Source organism: Gavia stellata, chromosome 3, assembly GCF_030936135.1.
Source record: "Gavia stellata isolate bGavSte3 chromosome 3, bGavSte3.hap2, whole genome shotgun sequence".
Classification (NCBI taxonomy): Eukaryota; Metazoa; Chordata; class Aves; order Gaviiformes; family Gaviidae; genus Gavia; species Gavia stellata.
Genome location: NC_082596.1, coordinates 36205376 through 36224659, shown reverse-complemented (window position 1 = coordinate 36224659; position 19284 = coordinate 36205376). Strand labels below are relative to the sequence as shown.

The following is a 19284-nucleotide window of genomic DNA, read 5'->3' as shown; positions in this document are numbered from 1 at the left end:
CAAGAAGGCCAAGGGCATCCTGGCCTGTATCAGAAATAGTGTGGCCAGCAGGAGTAGGGAGGTGATCGTGCCCCTGTACTTGGCACTGGTGAGGCCGCACCTCAAATCCTGTGTTCAGTTTTGGGCCCCTCACTACAAGAAGGACATTGAGGTGCTGGAGCGTGTCCAGAGAAGGGCAACGAAGCTGGTGAGGGGTCTGGAGCACAAGTCTTCTGAGGAGTGGCTGAGGGAACTGGGGCTGTTCAGTCTGGAGAAGAGGAGGCTGAGGGGAGACCTTATCTCTCTCTATAACTACCTGAAAGGGGGTTGCAGAGAGGTGGGTGTTGGTCTCTTCTCCCAAGTGAAGAGTGACAGGACAAGAGGAAATGGCCTCAAGTTGTGCCAGGGGAGGTTCAGGCTGGGTATTAGGAAAAATTTCTTTACTGAGAGAGTGGTGAAACACTGGAACAGGCTGCCCAGGGAGGTGGTGGAGTCACCATCACTGGAGGTGTTCAAGGAACGTGTGGACGAGGCATTGTGGGACATGGTTTAGTGGGCATGATGGTGTTGGGTTGATGGTTGGACTTGATCTTACAGGTCTTTTCCAACCTTAGTGATTCTGTGAAATGCACAGTTAGGACGTGCTCCAGCAGTGAAGTGTGCTTATGTAGTGTAGCATCTCCACCTTCCTTGGTGCAAGCTGTATGGCAAAGATTGGGAGGGAAGTTTATGACTAAGGGATGCAAAAGTAGCTTGGACGTGAATCTATTCAGAGCGAGGTCTTGCACATGCAGAGTACAGCTGGGCCAGTCCATGGAAGGGGCCAGTACTGCTCGGGCCAGCTGGCACGCTGACCTCTGTGCATGTGGTTAAACTCACCTAGGCTCCAAAGCAGATGGCTGCAGACAAACCACTTCTTAGGAGCAGAAAAACCACTTCTTAGGAGCAGACCTTGAAGCATGCTGACTCTCCAGCCATCCCTGCAAATTATTTGGGAGAGTCCTAATTGTGCCAACGCTCTGGCAATGTGACGGCACAGGCAACTGAGTTCCTCTGCCTTGGGGTTTAATCTGCTCATGTAGGCATGCCCATTAAATGTGATAAAAATGCTAAGGACTCTGAAGAAAGCAGCTATCTCAGTTTGAGCAGCCAAAATTATTGGATACTTCAGCCATCTATGACCTCCATTTCTCCATTGTAAAGCAATGGTAATAATGGCCTCCTAGTGATGTTGAGAAGGGAAACTCTGGGATACCCTGGAAGCACTCAGGCAGGGTAGTGAGAGCTCCCTGAGGGAAATTCATCACTTTGCCTGTAGTGTTCGATTTGCAGTAGGACTTGCTGAAAAACATCAGAGGCCAAATACTGAATGAGAAAGATTAAAAGACATAGTAAATAATTACCCATTCACTTGAAGCAGAAGGGATTGTTGTGAGGGGAATCACACCATTAAGAGCTGCATGGATATGGTGCAGGGGAAGACACTTAACCTTCGTTCTGGCTTTCCCTAGCTTTTTGAGTAGTAGTCTTTGCAGTTTTGACTTTTTTTTAATGCAAAGAATTGGCTTTGGTTTGGAAGAGTTTTATTCAATATTACAGGTATTTTCCTACGACGTAATTTTATTATTGCAAGGGAAGAAAATCACTTTTATCTGGAGTTACTCTTACTAGGTATCTGTCGTTAGAATCCATGTCTTTCTCTATTGATTGCTAATCAGTGCTGGTGAGCGGCAGGCCAGCATTGCCTGCCTGCTCAGGGGTAGTCGCATTTCTCAGTAGCCCACGGTGGACAAAGTGCATGGTGGAGTTGCACACAGCCAAAAGGTTAAGTCAATAAACTAAACTGAAAAATATTTTAAGCCTTCTCAGGACAAAAATTGCAGTATCTGAAGAGTTAGTTGCAGTAGCTAAAACCCAGAAAGGTTATTTAATGAGTTGTAAAGGTAACTTCACATGCATAATTTTGTTTTAGTGAAAGATCTGGTGATTTTGTGTGAAATTTATGATGTGGATTATAAAGTTAAAAATGTTACGTAGTTAAAGTAGAGGCGATTGATTACATTTTTGTTAAAGATGCAGTCAAATACAGGCTCTGTAGTCCAGGCTTGGGGAAAAGCTGCGCAGGAAGAGATTTTTAAAAATTATCAGCAGAAAACAAAAGAAGGTGTGAAGAAAGGCACTTAGGAAGCAAACTAAAAGAATTAATTTTTTTTAAGTTAAGTAGTCCGCTGCTTGTATGTATTTCAATGAAAGGAGTGCTCGAAAAAGGCAAAAATAGCCCTCACATTGCAAGATTCTTCATTTGGGAAAATGCTTTTTATTTTTGATCTTTTCAGAGTGCTACATGTTGTGAATGCTGGTTCATCCCTTGGTACATACGTAGATACATAGCGCCTTGGATCCAGTCTTCTCAATACTAAACTTAATGGTGTTTCACTGCTGAATTCAGTATGACCACAGTTAACCAGGATTTTTAAAGCTTTTTAGAAAAGCAACATTTCCTCAAGTAGGAAGATGCAACCAATAATTATACTGACAAATCAGAAGATGTTTTATCAGCTTTAGACCAGTCTTGGTGACACTATAATTTTGCATTGTTTAACAAATCTGTGTGGTAACTACACTGCATAACAGCTAAAACAATGCTTAGTCTTGCGTATCTTTAGCTTTCGTATCAGCAAATGAGGATATGGTTAACCTAAGATTAATCAGATCAACTGCTTGATTTCTAATGTGTTTTACTCGGTGTTGCTAATATTAGGGAACACATTAATTAAAAGTAGAAGAAATTCCTGAGATTCAATAGTGAATAAACTAGTGAACCTCTGTAGAAATTGCCTGAAGACTTGACTGATTTCATGGAGAATGACAGAACCTCTCTATGATTTTCTTAAATTCTTGTGTTTTGTTATGTAAGACATCCTTTAAAGGAGAAACATCACTGGGCATTAAAGTCTAAAAGCATTTTTTCAAAAAAGGTTATAAATATTTCCTCTGTGGAGGAATATCCTCTCATAACTGCTTATGTTTATATGGTTGTCTCTATGTCAGAAGACTGATAAATGTATCACAGACCACTAGGAGATGCTTAAGTAAGGAGACCTTGTTAAGACCGGAGTCCCTCCCTTCTCAGAAGCAACCCCCCATCATCCCCTTGCATCTAAGGCAATGAGAAGGAGGGTAAAACAAGAGAAAAAATCAGCCTAAGGTGAAGAAGAAAAAAAGCAAAGCACAAAACAAACACAACAGAAAGGGTTATATATTATGTAAACCTACTGGTGTCAGGGCTTTGATTTTGATATGACATTTATCTTTGCAAGTGAAGTTATCAGATTATCTTTTTCATGAATGAAGGTAAATGTTAACAGGCTTAAACCCTTACGTAAATAGGCACAGAGGTGCTCTGGGAGATCAGGAGGGAGCCTCACAGTGCAGGGCTGGAGGCAGGATGGGAAGAGGCAGTATATTTTGGTCCTTGTGTTTTTGAAGTAGGTTCAGCTTGACAGTGAAACTGCTAACAAGGTGGTGTTTTGGGCTGTTGCCATCATGGGATTTAACAAGACTGTGAGTTATGCACTCAACAACAACAAAAAAATCTGTAAATGTAAATATTACAGTGATGGGTAATTTTCTTTTTCCCTGATGGTTTTGGACATGGAAGTCTGTTAATACCTGTATAATACATGGCTGAGCCTTATTATTACTTTATCTGTTGGTGGAGGAACTTTGGAAGTTTAAATATAATGAGGTCTAGTGATTTTAATTTTATACCAGCAACATAGTCAACCCTGTCATAAGCATGTCAGATGACATGCTAAAATAATTGTTTTTCCTGGTACTTTTAGTAAAGGGTTATTCTAGATCCTCACTGCTCTGGTGAGGATCTGGTCTTTGTGACCTTCTAATTCCCTTTCAAAATTCCACCTTTTTTCATGGTGAGTTTGTACCCATTTGTTCTTGTGCCATCATGATCCTTTAGTACAAATAGTTCTTCTCCCTCCCTGGTGTTTACCCATGATGTATTTATAGGTAACAGTCCCTCTCATCACAACCTTCATGCTTACTCTGCAAAGAGGATCAAATTCTTGTTCACATCAAATACTTTCTTAAAGCTGGAGTTATTTCACTTTAAAAAAAAAGAAAAGACCAGACTGTTGTATTGTTGATTTGCTGAGAACGGGAGGAGGAGATGTCAACTCAGGTATATTACTAAGGAGGACTTTCCTACTTCGGAAGAGAAGCTTGTCTAATCATTCTTAATATTCTTCCCTTTGGGCCATGATACCATTGCTAGGTTATTGTTTAAGCACTGTGTCAGATAATTGACCATAGGAGATGTGGTGGGTGGGTTTCCTTCCTGCTCCATATTGATTTGATATTCCAAATTTGGCAACGAACAGCTGCACTTCAGAGTTCACTGAAGCACTAGGCACAGTGAGTGAGGATGCACTTGTGGTTTATTAAAACTGAGATTGCTGATTGCTGTCACGCAATCATGTCCTTGCAGCAATTTAACAGGTGAACAAGTGGGACAGAGAAGAGCGTTTCTGAGGAGCCAGTGAATGGTATGCACAGTTCTTGCCTATATAACACGTATTACTGTTCAGTTGGCTGCAGAAGAGTTAGGATTCTTTTGACCTATTTGTAAAGAAATCAGTATTGTCTGGTGCTAGAAAATTGGACTTGTCAGGATGGCAATTGAATTGCTTGGTGAGTAACGTCTGGCCATGAAATAATACAGCAAATCAAGATTTGAGTTGGGAGGGGGAGGGAAGCAGTTTGGTTTCACAGGAGATTTTGATATGCTCTAATTGTTTTATTCAGTTTCAGAACATATCTCCCAAATTTAAATTTTTCAATAAAAGGAAAGCTAGCTTCTGTCTCACTTTTTCCTTATGGATGTCCCTACAATCTTTCAGTTAGCACACCTCACAAATTAATTGCTGAGTAATCAGATTAAGCTAACATGGCTGCATCAGAAACTGATTAAAAAAACCAAAACCACAAAACAGCAGAAAACCAAGTCCTCTGTAGAAACTGTCACGGTTGATTTTCATGAATGCAGAAATTCCAGTTAAATTTTCCTTTGCTTAAACATAGTGCTCTTAGCTGTTCCAGTTGTTCCAGTGGTTCTGTATACTGCCACAAAAGTCTCACTGTAAAGAGAGCAAATTACTATCATAAAATTTTCATCTGCGTATGAAAGTGTGGAAGGAGAGGGACAGAGAGAGATTGGGGAATATATTGTACATTGCAATATTATAATTTTTTGTCTTTTTCAGCTTCAGGAATGGAGCTGTCTATCTGAAGAGGACTCACCCCAAATACTTGTAGTCTCCAAGCTCATTCTCCTAAAGACTCTGGTGTTACAACTGCGTCCTTTTAAGAATGGCTGAGAAGGCTCCACCAGGGATCAACAAAAAGTCTTCAAGGTCTACCCTTTCTCTGCCTCCAGAACCGGTGGAGATCATCAGGAGCAAAGCCTGCTCGCGGAGAGTTAAAATAAATGTCGGTGGGCTTAACCACGAAGTGCTGTGGAGGACTTTGGACAGACTTCCAAGGACACGATTAGGGAAGCTCAGAGACTGCAATACTCATGAATCTCTGCTAGAAGTATGTGATGACTATAATCTAAATGAAAACGAGTATTTTTTTGATCGACACCCCGGGGCTTTCACTTCCATTTTGAATTTCTACAGGACAGGGAAACTACATATGATGGAAGAAATGTGTGCTCTCTCTTTTGGCCAGGAGCTTGATTACTGGGGGATTGATGAGATATATTTAGAATCTTGCTGCCAGGCAAGATACCATCAAAAGAAAGAGCAGATGAATGAGGAGCTAAGGAGAGAGGCAGAGACAATGCGAGAGAGAGAAGGGGAAGAGTTTGATAATACCTGCTGCCCAGAGAAAAGGAAGAAGCTCTGGGACTTGCTGGAGAAACCCAACTCATCTGTGGCAGCAAAGGTAGGATAAAGAGTATGCTTACCACAAAGACAGTAGAAAATGGAGTCATGAGCCATGTATCATCTGACATGCATGAATCAACAACTTTCATTAAAATATTTAGAGAGAAGAAGAATCTAAAAATCTACATATCATGAAGTGAATACACACAAATCTGTCCTAAAACCCACTGAAATCAGCAGAAGGAATCCTGTTGACTTCAGTTGATTTTAGGCAACTGCTGTACTTTACTTTTGTTGTATATAATCAGAAACATCTGTGTGATTGTTAATGGACTTCACATTAAACTATTCAATTAAAATACAGCCAGAGAACACTACCTGCTTTTTTGTTAGAAAAGCATTTGTTTATGAGAAACATACATTTCAGTATTGCTACTTGTCCTACTACAGGCATCGCATAGGTGTGGTATCAGTGTCTCAAAAGGTGTGCTGGATAAGTTATCAAAGAATAGTGTCAACAGCCACTGTCTGGCATGGTTTTACATTGGGCAAGGATTGCAGTATGTTTTCTCTCATACTACATTTTTGCAATCAAGAATTGGAGTGTTCTGTATAAAAGTATTAAAATATTAAAGCATATATATACACTTACGTATATATATTTGTATGTATACATGTATATGTACATAAACAAGTATATTTTATATACATATACACACACATACATCTACATGTATGTAAAATTTGTATATATTCAGGCAGACATGAGGAAACATTCAGATGAAGCCTTGTTCCAGTATGGCTGTCCTCAAACAGGCAAGATGGCAAAAGTCTCCCTGATGCAGTGGAAAAGTTTACCCTTGTTAGGGAAGTGGGACTGCATGCACAAATGTTGGTACTTCTATTTAAAAGAAAGATTTTCTTGCTTCTTGAGGAATTTCATTGTTCTATTTTGTGATGCGAAGTACTATTTAATGTGAGAAAAATTGTGGAAGCTTGTCTCCAGTTTGAACCACTCAGAGCAAAAACATTTGGTGTTCAGATGTTCATTTTCTTCTTTATTTTCTTCTGTTGTTGATTTGTTATTGGATGCAACACTATTGGACTAAGGTAAGTATTAAAATACGATGGTGGAATGGACAAAGACCAGAATGCTGGCAAAGATTTTTCTTGCAATAGCAACTTCTTACTATTGAGGTGCAATACACAATTCTTTTATTTTAGTTTTTCATTTTGGGCTGCCTGTTTAAGCAAGGACTTATTTTTGTAAAAAAATTACTTATTGTGCCAGAATATAAGGTTCATGACTGGAATAAAAGCTTGTAGGAGAAAAAAGAAGGTATTCAGAATGTTTCAGAAAATGATATGAATACATTTTTTGCTTCTGAGATACATATTCTGGGCCATATGTTCCTCTCCAGGAGAAGGAGCAGAGGGGAAGCAGATGGGCGTGAGTTGTGCCAAAAAGGGTTCAGGGAGGCCGTGTTACACACCGTGATCCCCTGGTACAAACTAGCATCCATCAGCCCCCCCAGGACTTTTGTGACACAGCTGCTACTCAGCCTGCAGGAGTCAGGGACCAGCTTCTCAGTCCTGCACGGCTTGAAACAACACTGATGTGGTCTGTAACAGACCTCTCCTCCTCCTGGACACAGGCAGGAGGAGCTTCTCCTGGAGCCACACGGCTGGGACAAGCTGCACGCGAGCTGGGAGATCGCCCAGCCGTAGGCGCTGCCTTAGTTATATCCCACACCGTACCCAGCAGGCAGATTTGAAGGGAGAGAAAACCCAAGTGTGTGTGTAATCTTTTCTCATTTTCTTTTTTAACATTGAAAAGAAGGCTATTGCCTATAGGGCTTGAGACACATGCTTAATTAGTGATTTCCTAAGACTAGGTAGGAGTCAACACAGTAAGATGGACCAGATGAATAGGGCAAAACTGAAATACTGATTCTTAGGTTCTTTGCTTATGTCTCTGATTAGCATTTGATCATTCTTTTGCTTGGTGGATAAATGCAGAAATATAGGATGGTTAAACTTGCATGAGTGCTTGCCATTGACCAAACTCTTCTCATGACTTAACAGTGCCCCATCATGGATTTTCTTGAAAGGAGTTAGGCCAATTCTGAGCTTTTAAGAAAATCCCCCTTTGGCCACTCAGGCCAGATTTCTCCTCAGGTTTTGCAAATGAAAGTCACCATTTCTTTCATTATTTTTTACCTTTTTATTTCCCTTTTCCCTCATCTCTTGGTTTGATTGAATGTTATAGTTCTATGCTTTCTTGCTACAGGGAGTTTCACATTGCACTTGTATGCACATTGCAATGGTTTTCATTATTTCAATTGCCTTCTGTCTAAATTAATGCCATTTGACGTGATTTCTGTGATTCTAGCAGCTGGAAGTCACCATATTACATGCACTCGTTTTCTCTTTCTGTCGATCCTCAGTCTGTAAATATATATATGAGCCAAAATTATAGTCAGATACACCCATGGCATCTCAAAGACAGCGTAGAAACTTGGCTGAATGACATAAAGGAGAGCAAAAACTGTCGCAGCACATTCAGACATGGGGAACATAAACAAACAAGCAGAGTTGCATGTAAAACAAGATATGCTGGAATCAGTTGGATGTACTTGCAAACATTCTGGAGCCATCACAGACTGTATTAGTCTCTGTGGCAAGGTTTTATCTGAATGTTTGGATAACATCACTTTCAGATTTCTCGTCTTTTCTTCCGTTATGTGGTAAATTGCTAGTTTGTCCTGAAACAAGAGGCAGAACCATCTTCTTTCCTCTGTAGGAGTGGAAAAGATGGTGGGATTTTGAGAGTGGAAAGCTGGGAACCAAGTGAGGAAATATTACTGTGAAGCCTCGAATTCAAATATTTGTTACCTTTCGAACTACTATAGAAAGAGATGAAACCATGTCAATGTGCATAGCTATCCTACAGATGCCTGTTCAATCACTCAGATCCTGCGTAGCACCCAGGCGGTTGACAGGAACAGCTTGCTTTCTAATCCCTTTCACGTAAGAGATTAGGAATGCTAGATAAACACTCAGGTATGGATTCGGTATGTGGCTGTGTCTTGCCGCTTCCTGATTCTGCTAAGATCCCTTCTAGATCTGATCCGAAGTTTACTGAATTAAAGGGGAGTCCTGCTTCGGATTAGGCATCTCAGGACAAATCCTGCTCCTTTCGAAGTCAGCGACGGCGTGCCATTGACTTCACTTACAGCAAGGTGAGACACAACAAGGTCACAGTGTATGAACAGCAGGTATTTTACAGGTTCTGTGACAATAAAGAGGAGAGAGCAAGAAGTATGTGTGGCAAGAAATAAAAACTACGGTTAACTAGTAAGAAAAGAATATTATAGGTCAAGTACTGTTGCACAATACAGGCACACTTTGCCGTGTGAGCTTTTTTGGTTTTAGTAAATGCAGGCATGCACCTCATCTCAGTCACCAATGAGTATCTTCTAGGCACAGCAGTTCTTGCTTAGTCCTCACCTCAGCAAAGCTCTCTGTGAATTCAGTAGAGGTTTTAACTGAGGAATACAGGATATGCCTCCATTTTCCCATGTTCTCATTCATAAGCTTTTTAAGTAGGATTAAGACAAGGACTGCCAAAAGTTTGGCTATTTCAGACATGCACAGTGATATGAAATGAGAAGCAGTGCTGGGAATTAGGAAGAATGGGAGTTTTGTGTATTCAACATCCCAGAGAAGTCCCAAAGCCTGGTCCCAAAGCCACAGAGTTTTGCGAGAGTCTGTCATTATTTGATTCCAGAGTAACATCTGAGTTTTTAGACCAGGCATTTAATTGTACTTAATGTGTAACCAGTATTTTGTGACAACTCCATTTGATAAAAAGTTATTTTACCAATGCATACTGAAGCAAAACCAAAGCAAAAACATAGTTTGAAACTTTATGGCAAAGAGGCCTGAAGCAGAATAGACCTTCTCCAGAGTGGGGTCACGGTACATCCATTTTTCTCATGAAAAGTCTTGTCTTTCACCTTGGAATTTTTGGCTGGGAAGTGTAAAAAGTCATAATTTGGTCTTCTAATTACAGTTTCTGGACCTATAATAGCTTCCTTAGAGCAGCAGCAGCTCTGTCCAACAGTAGTATGAGTGTATACCATCAGTAGTATGAAAGTCCTCAACTGATACCAGAAAGAGCATTGATTTCAGTGGATGTGAATTGACTGCAGCTGGATATCGTAGGTGCTTATAGCTCAGCATCTTGCTGAACTGGGATATTAAGGATGAACCTAGCTGATCTGATGTCTTTTTAACTCCATCTATGTTATCTTGTTCTGTGCAGTGCACTTAAAATCAGAGGAGCCTTACTTTGGAACAACTGTGAATCAAACAAACCCATAAATTTAATGTTTCTTTCAAAGTGTTAATGCAGGAGCTCTTCTTTTCATTCTTGTTTATAGAATCCAAGAGCCTGGTTCTTTTCTCACACTTGTTTTATACTGATGAAACTCATTTGGACTAAATCCTAAATAAATATGGAATGTTTCTAGTGCAGATGATCTACTATAAATATAGAGTGAATCAGGTCAGAAATAAGTGGAATATCTAGGAGAAATGGAGAGCCTATGTCTGCCTAAAGATACTGACTCAATCCCCTTTCATCTACAAGATTATTTTAAGTACCTTACAGTAATGTTATCAATAAATATCACTCAGATTTTCCATTTGGTATTTCATATCACAGGTTGGCCCTTTGGATACAAATAGAGAGTAATTGCTTGGGATTGATTCTACAGCTCTTTCTTATGCAAGTCATTCTTTCTCACATGAATATTTCCTTAAAGCTCAGTGTGACTATTAACTGATCAAGTATAAAGGGTAGTATAAATATGTTAAGTCATTAAAAAAATTACTAGTCAGGCACACTCTGTTCTTGATTTTTTGCATAATCCCTGTTGATGTACATACAGAGAAGAGTAAAATATTGGCCTTTGTGGTTCTGCAGCATGGGGTTTACCTTCTTTAAAGTTATGTGAAACCTGATGTGGTTGAAAGCATTCTTTGTTAATTCTGTTTGTCTCACTGCATGGCTCATTTGTCCTTGGTTTACTTTGTTGATTTCTTTTTTCTTGGGGTTTGTTTTCTGTTGTGTTTTTTTTGCTTTGCATTACTGACTATAACATGAGTATTCCTCCTTTGTGAAAACCACACTAATTTATGAGCTAACTAGTGGACTATGGATTACAGAAGATAAAATTATCCAAAGCCTGACTGGAAGTTGTGGGGAGTTTGTGTGTTGCATTCAGTAACTAATCCCCTAGGTGAAAAAATTCCTTTGGGAAAAAAAAAAAAGGAAGAATGAAAGAGGAGATTCAGGCCACTGACATTCATTTGGCTACCAGTGCGTTATCACAGAATCACAGAATCACTAAGGTTGGAAAAGACCTGTAAGATCATCAAGTCCAACCATCAACCCAACACCACCATTCCCATTAAACCATGTCCCTCAATGCCTTGTCCACACGTTCCTTGAACACCTCCAGTGATGGTGACTCCACCACCTCCCTGGGCAGCCTGTTCCAATGCTTCATCGCTCTCTCAGTAAAGAAATTTTTCCTAATATCCAGTCTGAACCTCCCCTGGCACAACTTGAGGCCATTTCCTCTTGTCTTTTTGCTAGTCACTTGGGAGAAGAGACCAACACCCACCTCACCACAACGCCCTTTCAGGTAATTGTCGAGAGCGATAATGTCTTCCCTCAGCCTCCTCTTCTCCAGACTGAACAACCCCAGTTCGCTCAGCCACTCCTCAGAAGACTTGTGCTCCAGACCCCTCACCAGCTTTGTTGCCCTTCTCTGGACATGCTCCAGCACCTCAATGTCCTTCTTGTAGTGAGGGGCCCAAAACCGAACACAGCATTCGAGGTGCGGCCTCACCAGAGCTGAGTACAGGGGCACGATCACCTTCCTGCTCCTGCTGGCCACACTGTTTCTGATACAGGCCAGGATGCTGTTGGCCTTCTTGGCCACCTGGGCACACTGCTGGCTCGTATTTAGCCGGCTGTCAACCAGCACCCCCAGGTCCTTTTCTGCCAGGCAGTTTTCCAGCCACTCTTCCCCACGCCTGTAGTGTTGCGTGGAATGGCTTGCCAAGAGAGGACACACCTATTATACGTTACGGGCTTGATTCTTATTTTCTGTGAGTCTGTTTTATATATAGTTCACACGGACTCTCATTCCTATTTAGACTTTGTAGAGCAGCTTAAGAGTGGTCTTGAGGTAAGCACAAATTAGGGGTCATTATGCATGACTTCAGAACAGAGCTGAGTGTCATATAAGACGTTTCAGTATTCTTTTGCAAGTACTTATAAATTGTCTCCTAGATTGGCACACAGTGTTCACTCAGGGGCGAACCCTAATCAATGATACACTACTGGTTCTTTTGGGGTTGAAGAATACATCATATATGCTCAGAGGACCTTAGGAAAACTTTTGGTTGGTTGTATTGCAAAGAAGAGCTATCACACATAAGAAAAGTGTCTGTCAACAGCTGAATGTTTGCACTGAGAATATTAAAGGTTCAAGTGAAAAATACTTTTTCTTATGTTTACATGCTTTGTTATGTTACATGAACAACACACTTTACTTTCTTACGTCTTTTTCTCAGTTTAGGTTTACATGTTCTGGGTCATCCTGATTTTGTTAATGTTTCTCCCTACAAAAGCTTATATTCTACGTGCTTTCCCATCTAATTGTAGACCAAGGATGAAGATGACAGAGAATTAAAACTGTCTCTTTTTTAAAGTGTGAGGAATGGCTTTTGTACCACTATAATTCCTACAGGTTTTTGTATTGTATATAGTATACCTCGGAGCATGGTAGCATTCACTGAAGGTTAGTGTGAGTTGAACTTCTGTTTGACCTCAGGTTTCAGCTTATTTTGGGGGGAATCCTGCTATGAGCCTTTATCTGAATGTACTACCAGGAATGTTATAAATTGCATTGTCACTCCCAATACTTCAAAGACAAATGGCTGCTGAAAACTAAGTTATGGTAAAGCACAGATGATGGTCACTGGTAATAAGTATGTATCTTCATCTCATCATCGTTTCTGGCCAGGACAGTTATTACCACCCTTTGCATTTAAGGTGAAGTTATTTTTTGTGCCAAATGCTAAAGTCAGTCAATGTGACTGTAAGACAAAGAGATTATATTTGATCCAAGTGATTCATATTTAATAACTAAAGTGTTTTAATGTCTTGAAAGATAAGTGAATGTATTGTTTTTTCAATAGATATTATATCAAGGAACACAGTAGACTGGCAGTAGTTAATTGATTTTATTTTATGAGCTTTTATATGCTTACTGCTGAGTTGGTCATTAAAAGATTATTTACCTTCTTTATACATCTTACATGAAGTGTCATGTAACCCATGAGTCAGCATTTTTGGCCAGCCTGAGTATCATGGGAACGGAGCTACCATCTGATCTGTCTTGCTCCAGAGGTGTTTAATACCTCAGTTACATACGGGTTCCCTCCAGCCTTGAGATCTTATCTGTGGTGTGCTGAAAGGTCTTGCTGTAAATTTATTGAAAGAACTTGCCAAAAAGTATTGGAATAAAATGAGTAAAATGTCCTTTGAACTGACCTGTTTATTATTGACACTTAATTCTTAGTAAATCAGATGCTTAAATTTTGGAAGCAGTGCCAGGGGCAAAGATGTAGTGAGTCGTATTCAAACAGTCTGTCGCTGGCTTCAAGCACTGGCACGAGGGAATAGCCCTGTTCATTGTATGAACAGACGGAAGTGATCTTTCCTTCCTGGAGCTGTGAGAAGGGGCTTCGCTGACTCTGGTTTTATGGACACATTAAGGAAAATTAAAGAGAATTCATGATGAGTCTTGTTAAAGGGGGGAAAAAGGCAAGAATAATTACTTTAAAAATTGGGGAAATCCATTCTCCGTATTTGGAAATAAGGTCTAATTGGTAACGTTTTGCAAAACAGAGCTTTACAGTAACGACTAGAGTGTGCCTGCACTTGTGACACCATTCACAGAATCACACAGTAGCTCTTCCACAGAGAAACGTGCTAGGATTTAGAATATATGAGATTACAGTGAATTACCAGCAGGTACAAGCTACATGAGAAGAGCTATCCTTTGCCGTAATGGATAGAGAGCATTATTCCAATTTACCCCAGCCCCATGTGTCCATCTTAAGTTAGGAGAGCAATTTAACTCTAAGATGACTGCTTTTTTTACCACTGCTCATATCCTTTTTATTATAGTTGTTACCATAAATTGAGTATAGACCAGCATCAATTGCATATACCTTTTAAAATATGTACTGCAGTATTTCTGGTTAGGATGGTAATGTTTTGTGCATTACGGCATGCCCTTCAGTAACATCAGAGGCATCTCACGAGCTGGATTTTCAGCTGTGACATGTCACTTAAGCTGTGTCATGCCTGAGGGGACAGACTGGGGTGTTGTGCCTTTCCCTTCACCCAGAGGCAGATCATATGTCCTAAAAATGTTGCATTTCCGTTCCGTGTTTTCATAAGCAGCTGCCAGTGCATTGTCTTCTCTCACATAAGATATTTAGAAACAATCAGATGAAAGGGAGCTACACTAATAAATTAAATTATGTGAAGGTGATGTTATTTGAAGGATTATCCAGACCAAATCTGTTGGAAGCAAAGGGCTGCACTTACTGTCTGGATGAACAGGCTCCATCTTGCTTTTGTAAAGCTGAGAACATAACAAATCTATGTGATAACCTGAAAACTGGCCTTTCTGTTCGAGTCTCTGGTTTTGTTGCGAGACGTAGAACAGCAAAAAACTGCTCCCAAGTGACCAGCAAGCCAAGGAGATTTCCGCATTTTACTTATTTCAGAAAAAAAGCACGGTATTTATCATGACATATGGCAGACTCATGAGTTTTCTATTTGATGAAGATATGTGAATATTTGACACAGAGCACTGAAGCCCAGGTCCTTTGAGGGAACATTGAAAACAAGCATGTGACACTGGCACAGCTGTTTCAAAGTGACTTTGAGATCAAAAAAGTATCCCCGTAGAGTCTTTTATGAAGCCACCACAGTCTGCTCTTTACATGCCTTGGTAACTCTCTCTTTGGGGAGGCATGCAATAAGGCCAGGTTTTCAGGTGGGATAAGTAAGTGTATTTCCATTTAAGTGTATTTGATTTGCACTGGTTGGGACCCTGACAACAGCCCTACATTTGAAGCTGTTTGGTTAAGTGTGCAGTATCCTTCCCATGTGAATGTTGAGTGAGTGAATACCTGTACTCCACATACCATACCTGAGACAGCGTTTTTGAGCAACAGTGGAAAGGGGCAAGTTGTCTTTGATAAGCACACTTAGACACTGTAACCATTAATTCTACATATTAACAAACTAGCCCTTATTTCCAAAAAGTGTATTTGGTGTTGTTGGAGCTTTTAGACATGCGTATCCTATGTGTAAGTATATACAGTATTGACAGATGAGCCTTCTTTTTTAGCTCATAATATTCATACAGGATTTCTTCTAAAATGTAGGGAAAGGCAGGAGACAGAATACAGGATGCTAACCTGAAGTCTGAGGAAATTTTTATCTGAATGACAAGGTGAACTCCAGAGGTTGGGCAAGTCTTACCTGATCTCTGAGGCTCAGGTTCATTCCTCACTGCAAACCTTTTATGCCTGCTGCTTGTGGGAAATGGTATTCTGTTCCTCTAAGCTCCTGCCTAAAAACTGGCACATCACTAATAAAAAAAACCTTCCAGGATTTTCTAAGCTTTTCTGTTCTAGCCTCTAAAAGGCAAGTTAAATAAAAGTCCAACAGGAGCGAAGTTCTTCACAAAACAGCTCTTAAAGGAGGATCTTTTTTTCGCCAAAGGTGTAATGAGCTTCACTGGAGAAGGCACTTTTGTTGTCCGGAGTTCAGTGTCTTCACTCACCTTCCGTTGGGTCCCTCCTGATGCAACCGCAAGGGTTAGACACTGCTTTAAATAGCTCAGGTATGGCACACGCCAGAGCTATCCCAAGGACAGCCAAGTTGCAGTGACAGTTTTGGGTGTCACTGGCCACTTGCAGAATGCCCCATTGGGAGGGGTGGCTGCTGGCATGCTTTGGGACAGTCCAGCTTGCCTTGATTTAATGTATTGTTAGAGATGGTATTTTTGGTGAAGTCCTGAGATGGTCCCATTTTTTGCACTTCTCCAGTCAGTCAGGTTTCTGTGACAGACAACAATGGCATCAAGTTTTGTTTACAAACTCACGTTCACATATTTTTTTTCCCCAAGCACTGTAATCTCCTTTTGGATTGTTTACTGAAGGCTCATCAGGTGACCTGTCTGTTCTGCTTTACTGAAACATCTACCATTGTGTTTGGTTTGGGGGGAGGGCTTTCTGGAGAATGGTGGATATTGCTAAATTAAAGTAGTTAAGGTAGTTCTTTTGCAGACTGCAAGAGATCATCTAAAAGTGTTACAGGCTTGTTCTGAGAAGAACTGTAAACTCATTTCCATTTCTGTTATTTTCACAAAGCCTTTATATTTTCATATATTATCTTCTACAAATTTTGATATAAATTGTCTTGTGAAGTTAAATGCCATTTGAAAAAACTCTTCCAAAAGTATCTTGGTCTGTGGTCTATGAATGTATGCAAATACATTTTGTGGGGTTATAGCACAGGAAAACTTGGCTAATGCCCCTGAATTCTGTTGAAACACTGGCATTGACTTCAAAGAGCTTTAGACCATTCCTACCAGCATTCAGCACAAAAAGGCAAAACATTTAATACAAAACCAGTACACAGGTGTAGGGCCAGTCCTGTTTGACTGAACCCTACAGCCTTTTTTAGAATTCAAGCAGGAGGGACAAATGACTTAGACATCATTTAGAGCTGAGGTTGTAAATTTGAGCTGTATCTGATCAGGAGTCTGTTCTGTACTTAGCAGCCCTTCAGGCCAGCATGGTACAGTTCTGTCTCTTTACTGGCAATACATAAGGTAATTGCAGGAATGGCGAGCACTTGCAATACCATGGCAGGAATTATAACTAGCCACTTCTGCATCTCCAACTCAGGTGGCTGGAAACCCATTTAAAGCTCTAGGGATGGGTAGGCCATGCTCATGAATCCAAACTGAGGACCAAAAGCCTGGAGTCATTTTGAGATGCTTCTACTGTTTTCCCCTGTGTCCTGGCAGAACACTTAATAATCCTTCACACTGAGCACAGGTGGCTTCTCATGACTTCCCTTGGGCCCACGACCTGCATATGGTTGGCATTTTTTTTTCATCTTATGATTCAAGATTTTCTATGTCATTTTACAGTCTCTTACCTACCTGCAGGTCTGCAGGTCTGTGTTTAATGGTGTTTAGCGAAGGTCAGGAGAGTGGCATGAAGTCCATGAGAGAGCTGGTTCCTCAGGAGGTAAGCCATGAGACTGAAGGTCCTGTGGGCCACCTTGATGAGCAACTTGTGTGTTGGGAAGAAAGAGAATGCTTCACCAGGCAGGATTAGAAATCTAGATTGGTGTTCTGTTACTTTAATAAATGATACATGAAGGCTTGAAGTTGAAGACAGAAGTATCGTGTGTTTTCATGCTAGAGTGAAGTTCATTATAAAAGACATTATAATCTGAGAAAAGTCCCAGTTATTTTTGTTTATTCTGTCAAAGGTCAATAAATTATATGGGAAACAAAGCTGAACAGAGCTGACCAATTATTTTAGAAGGTGTACAAGCTAAATCCTGTGAACTGAATGCTAAGTAATAGAGTTTCTCTGGGTCTTTAAAATGTTTTTTAAGTTGACTTAAAAGTGGATTTTTCAAAATAGTGAAACAAAGGGAAAAAAAACCTTTGTAAGGTGATCTGTAAGGCCACTGGAGAGGCCTGTTAGGAAATTGCAGAGAGTGGTGTAAATGCTTGCACTTTCTCTTCATGTGTCAATTAATAGGTGCGGTGATTAGAGGATGGATTAGATGCAGTTATTGGTGAAAAAGTCCCCTTGTCCCCTTAGCTGAATATTAGGACATCCTAGTGCACAGTCAGAAATGAAACGTTTTCACCAGAAATATTTTCACTCCACCAGCTCTGGTAGTGGATGTGTGTCCTGGTCCCATTTTAGCCTTATGCACTGAGTTTCCTGCTTCTCCTCATGACTGTATTTTCGTAAGAGGAGGTGGGTGCACCATGAAAAATGAACTGAGGACTCTCACCCAGAGAGGAAAATGAAGATGTGAAGTTCTGAAAAAACAGTAGATGAGAAAGAAAGAAAAAAAGAAGATACTTTTAATGGAAAACAACTTGTTCAGCTAAAAAAATATCCATAGCAAATTTCAACCAGCCTGAAGTCTGCTCCAATGTGATCTTGGTCAAATCACCCACATTTGTTGTGGTTCTGTTTGGCCATTTTTAAGTGGGAAAATTCAACCCAGGATCACAGACTTACAGATAGGAGCAATTTCTTAATTGCTAGTTGCATTTAGTTTCTTAGGTAAATACTGTATTTTAGAACTACTTTTGCTAGCCAACATTTGACCCTCAGGTTAATCCTTATACATGCTTCAGTGAACCTGATACTAATTTATTGAAATCTGAATTTTAGGTTGGTATATTCTGCTGCCCGATGGTGAGGTTGGTGTGCATAGGTTTCCTTCTAAACTACATAAGGAAAATTAACCCAAGATGCTGTAGCTGCTGCAATAACAGTGAAATGATGCATAATTCCTCTTAGCTTTTCAGTAGCTTATTCAGTCTGTTGAATTCAGGAAGAATCAGTGCAGTTTGTTATGTACTTGTATGTGTAGTTTTGGATGAAATACGTATGTTGAAGAGAGAGTTTTTTAACTAGAGTAGCTAATTGGAGATGAGAGATCTCGGACTGAAGGATAACCTGCTTTGTGAGTGTATTATAGAGAAAATAGGTGAGGGTTAGACATGCTCTTTAGGAAGCATTCTCAATACTTCTTAACACCAGCAGTGATGGGGTGGCAGGACAAGTCTTATTACAATATTGTGCCACTGATGTTAGTAATGCCTGTATGAAGAATAAGCTCTTCTGAAAGCAGATGAATTTCCTTTGAAGAGAGCTGGTGTGTCTGACTCAACAGGCGTCCTTTTCTCTCAGATTGATTTCTGTCATTATTTGAAAATGGAGTTTTTAGTTTATGGAGGTATGAAATTCAAAACATACATAAGCCTAATCTTGGAATTATCCATTATTGCAGTGAATCCCTGATAATGTGTCAGATACATTTCAGCAAAACCACATTCACATTAACATAACTTCAGCATTTATAGCTCTAGCATCATCTGTTTCCTCCCTAATTTGATTTAAAACCAAAACCCAACCCTTACCTAAGCCCATGTTCCTGAGAAAGAGGCTGTGTGTGACAGAGAAG

At 40.2% G+C, this 19284-nt stretch overlaps 1 protein-coding gene across 1 annotated transcript in view; it reads left to right on the top strand.

Annotated features, from left to right (window-relative positions):
- The first annotated feature begins 5367 nt into the window (after window positions 1–5367).
- KCNB2 (potassium voltage-gated channel subfamily B member 2) overlaps window positions 5368–19284 on the top strand; it is a 179407-nt gene continuing 165490 nt past the window's right edge. Inside the window, exon 1 of the mRNA XM_059815456.1 lies at window positions 5368–5946. Coding sequence (XP_059671439.1) covers window positions 5368–5946 — 579 coding nt within the window. The remainder of the gene's footprint in view (window positions 5947–19284) is intronic.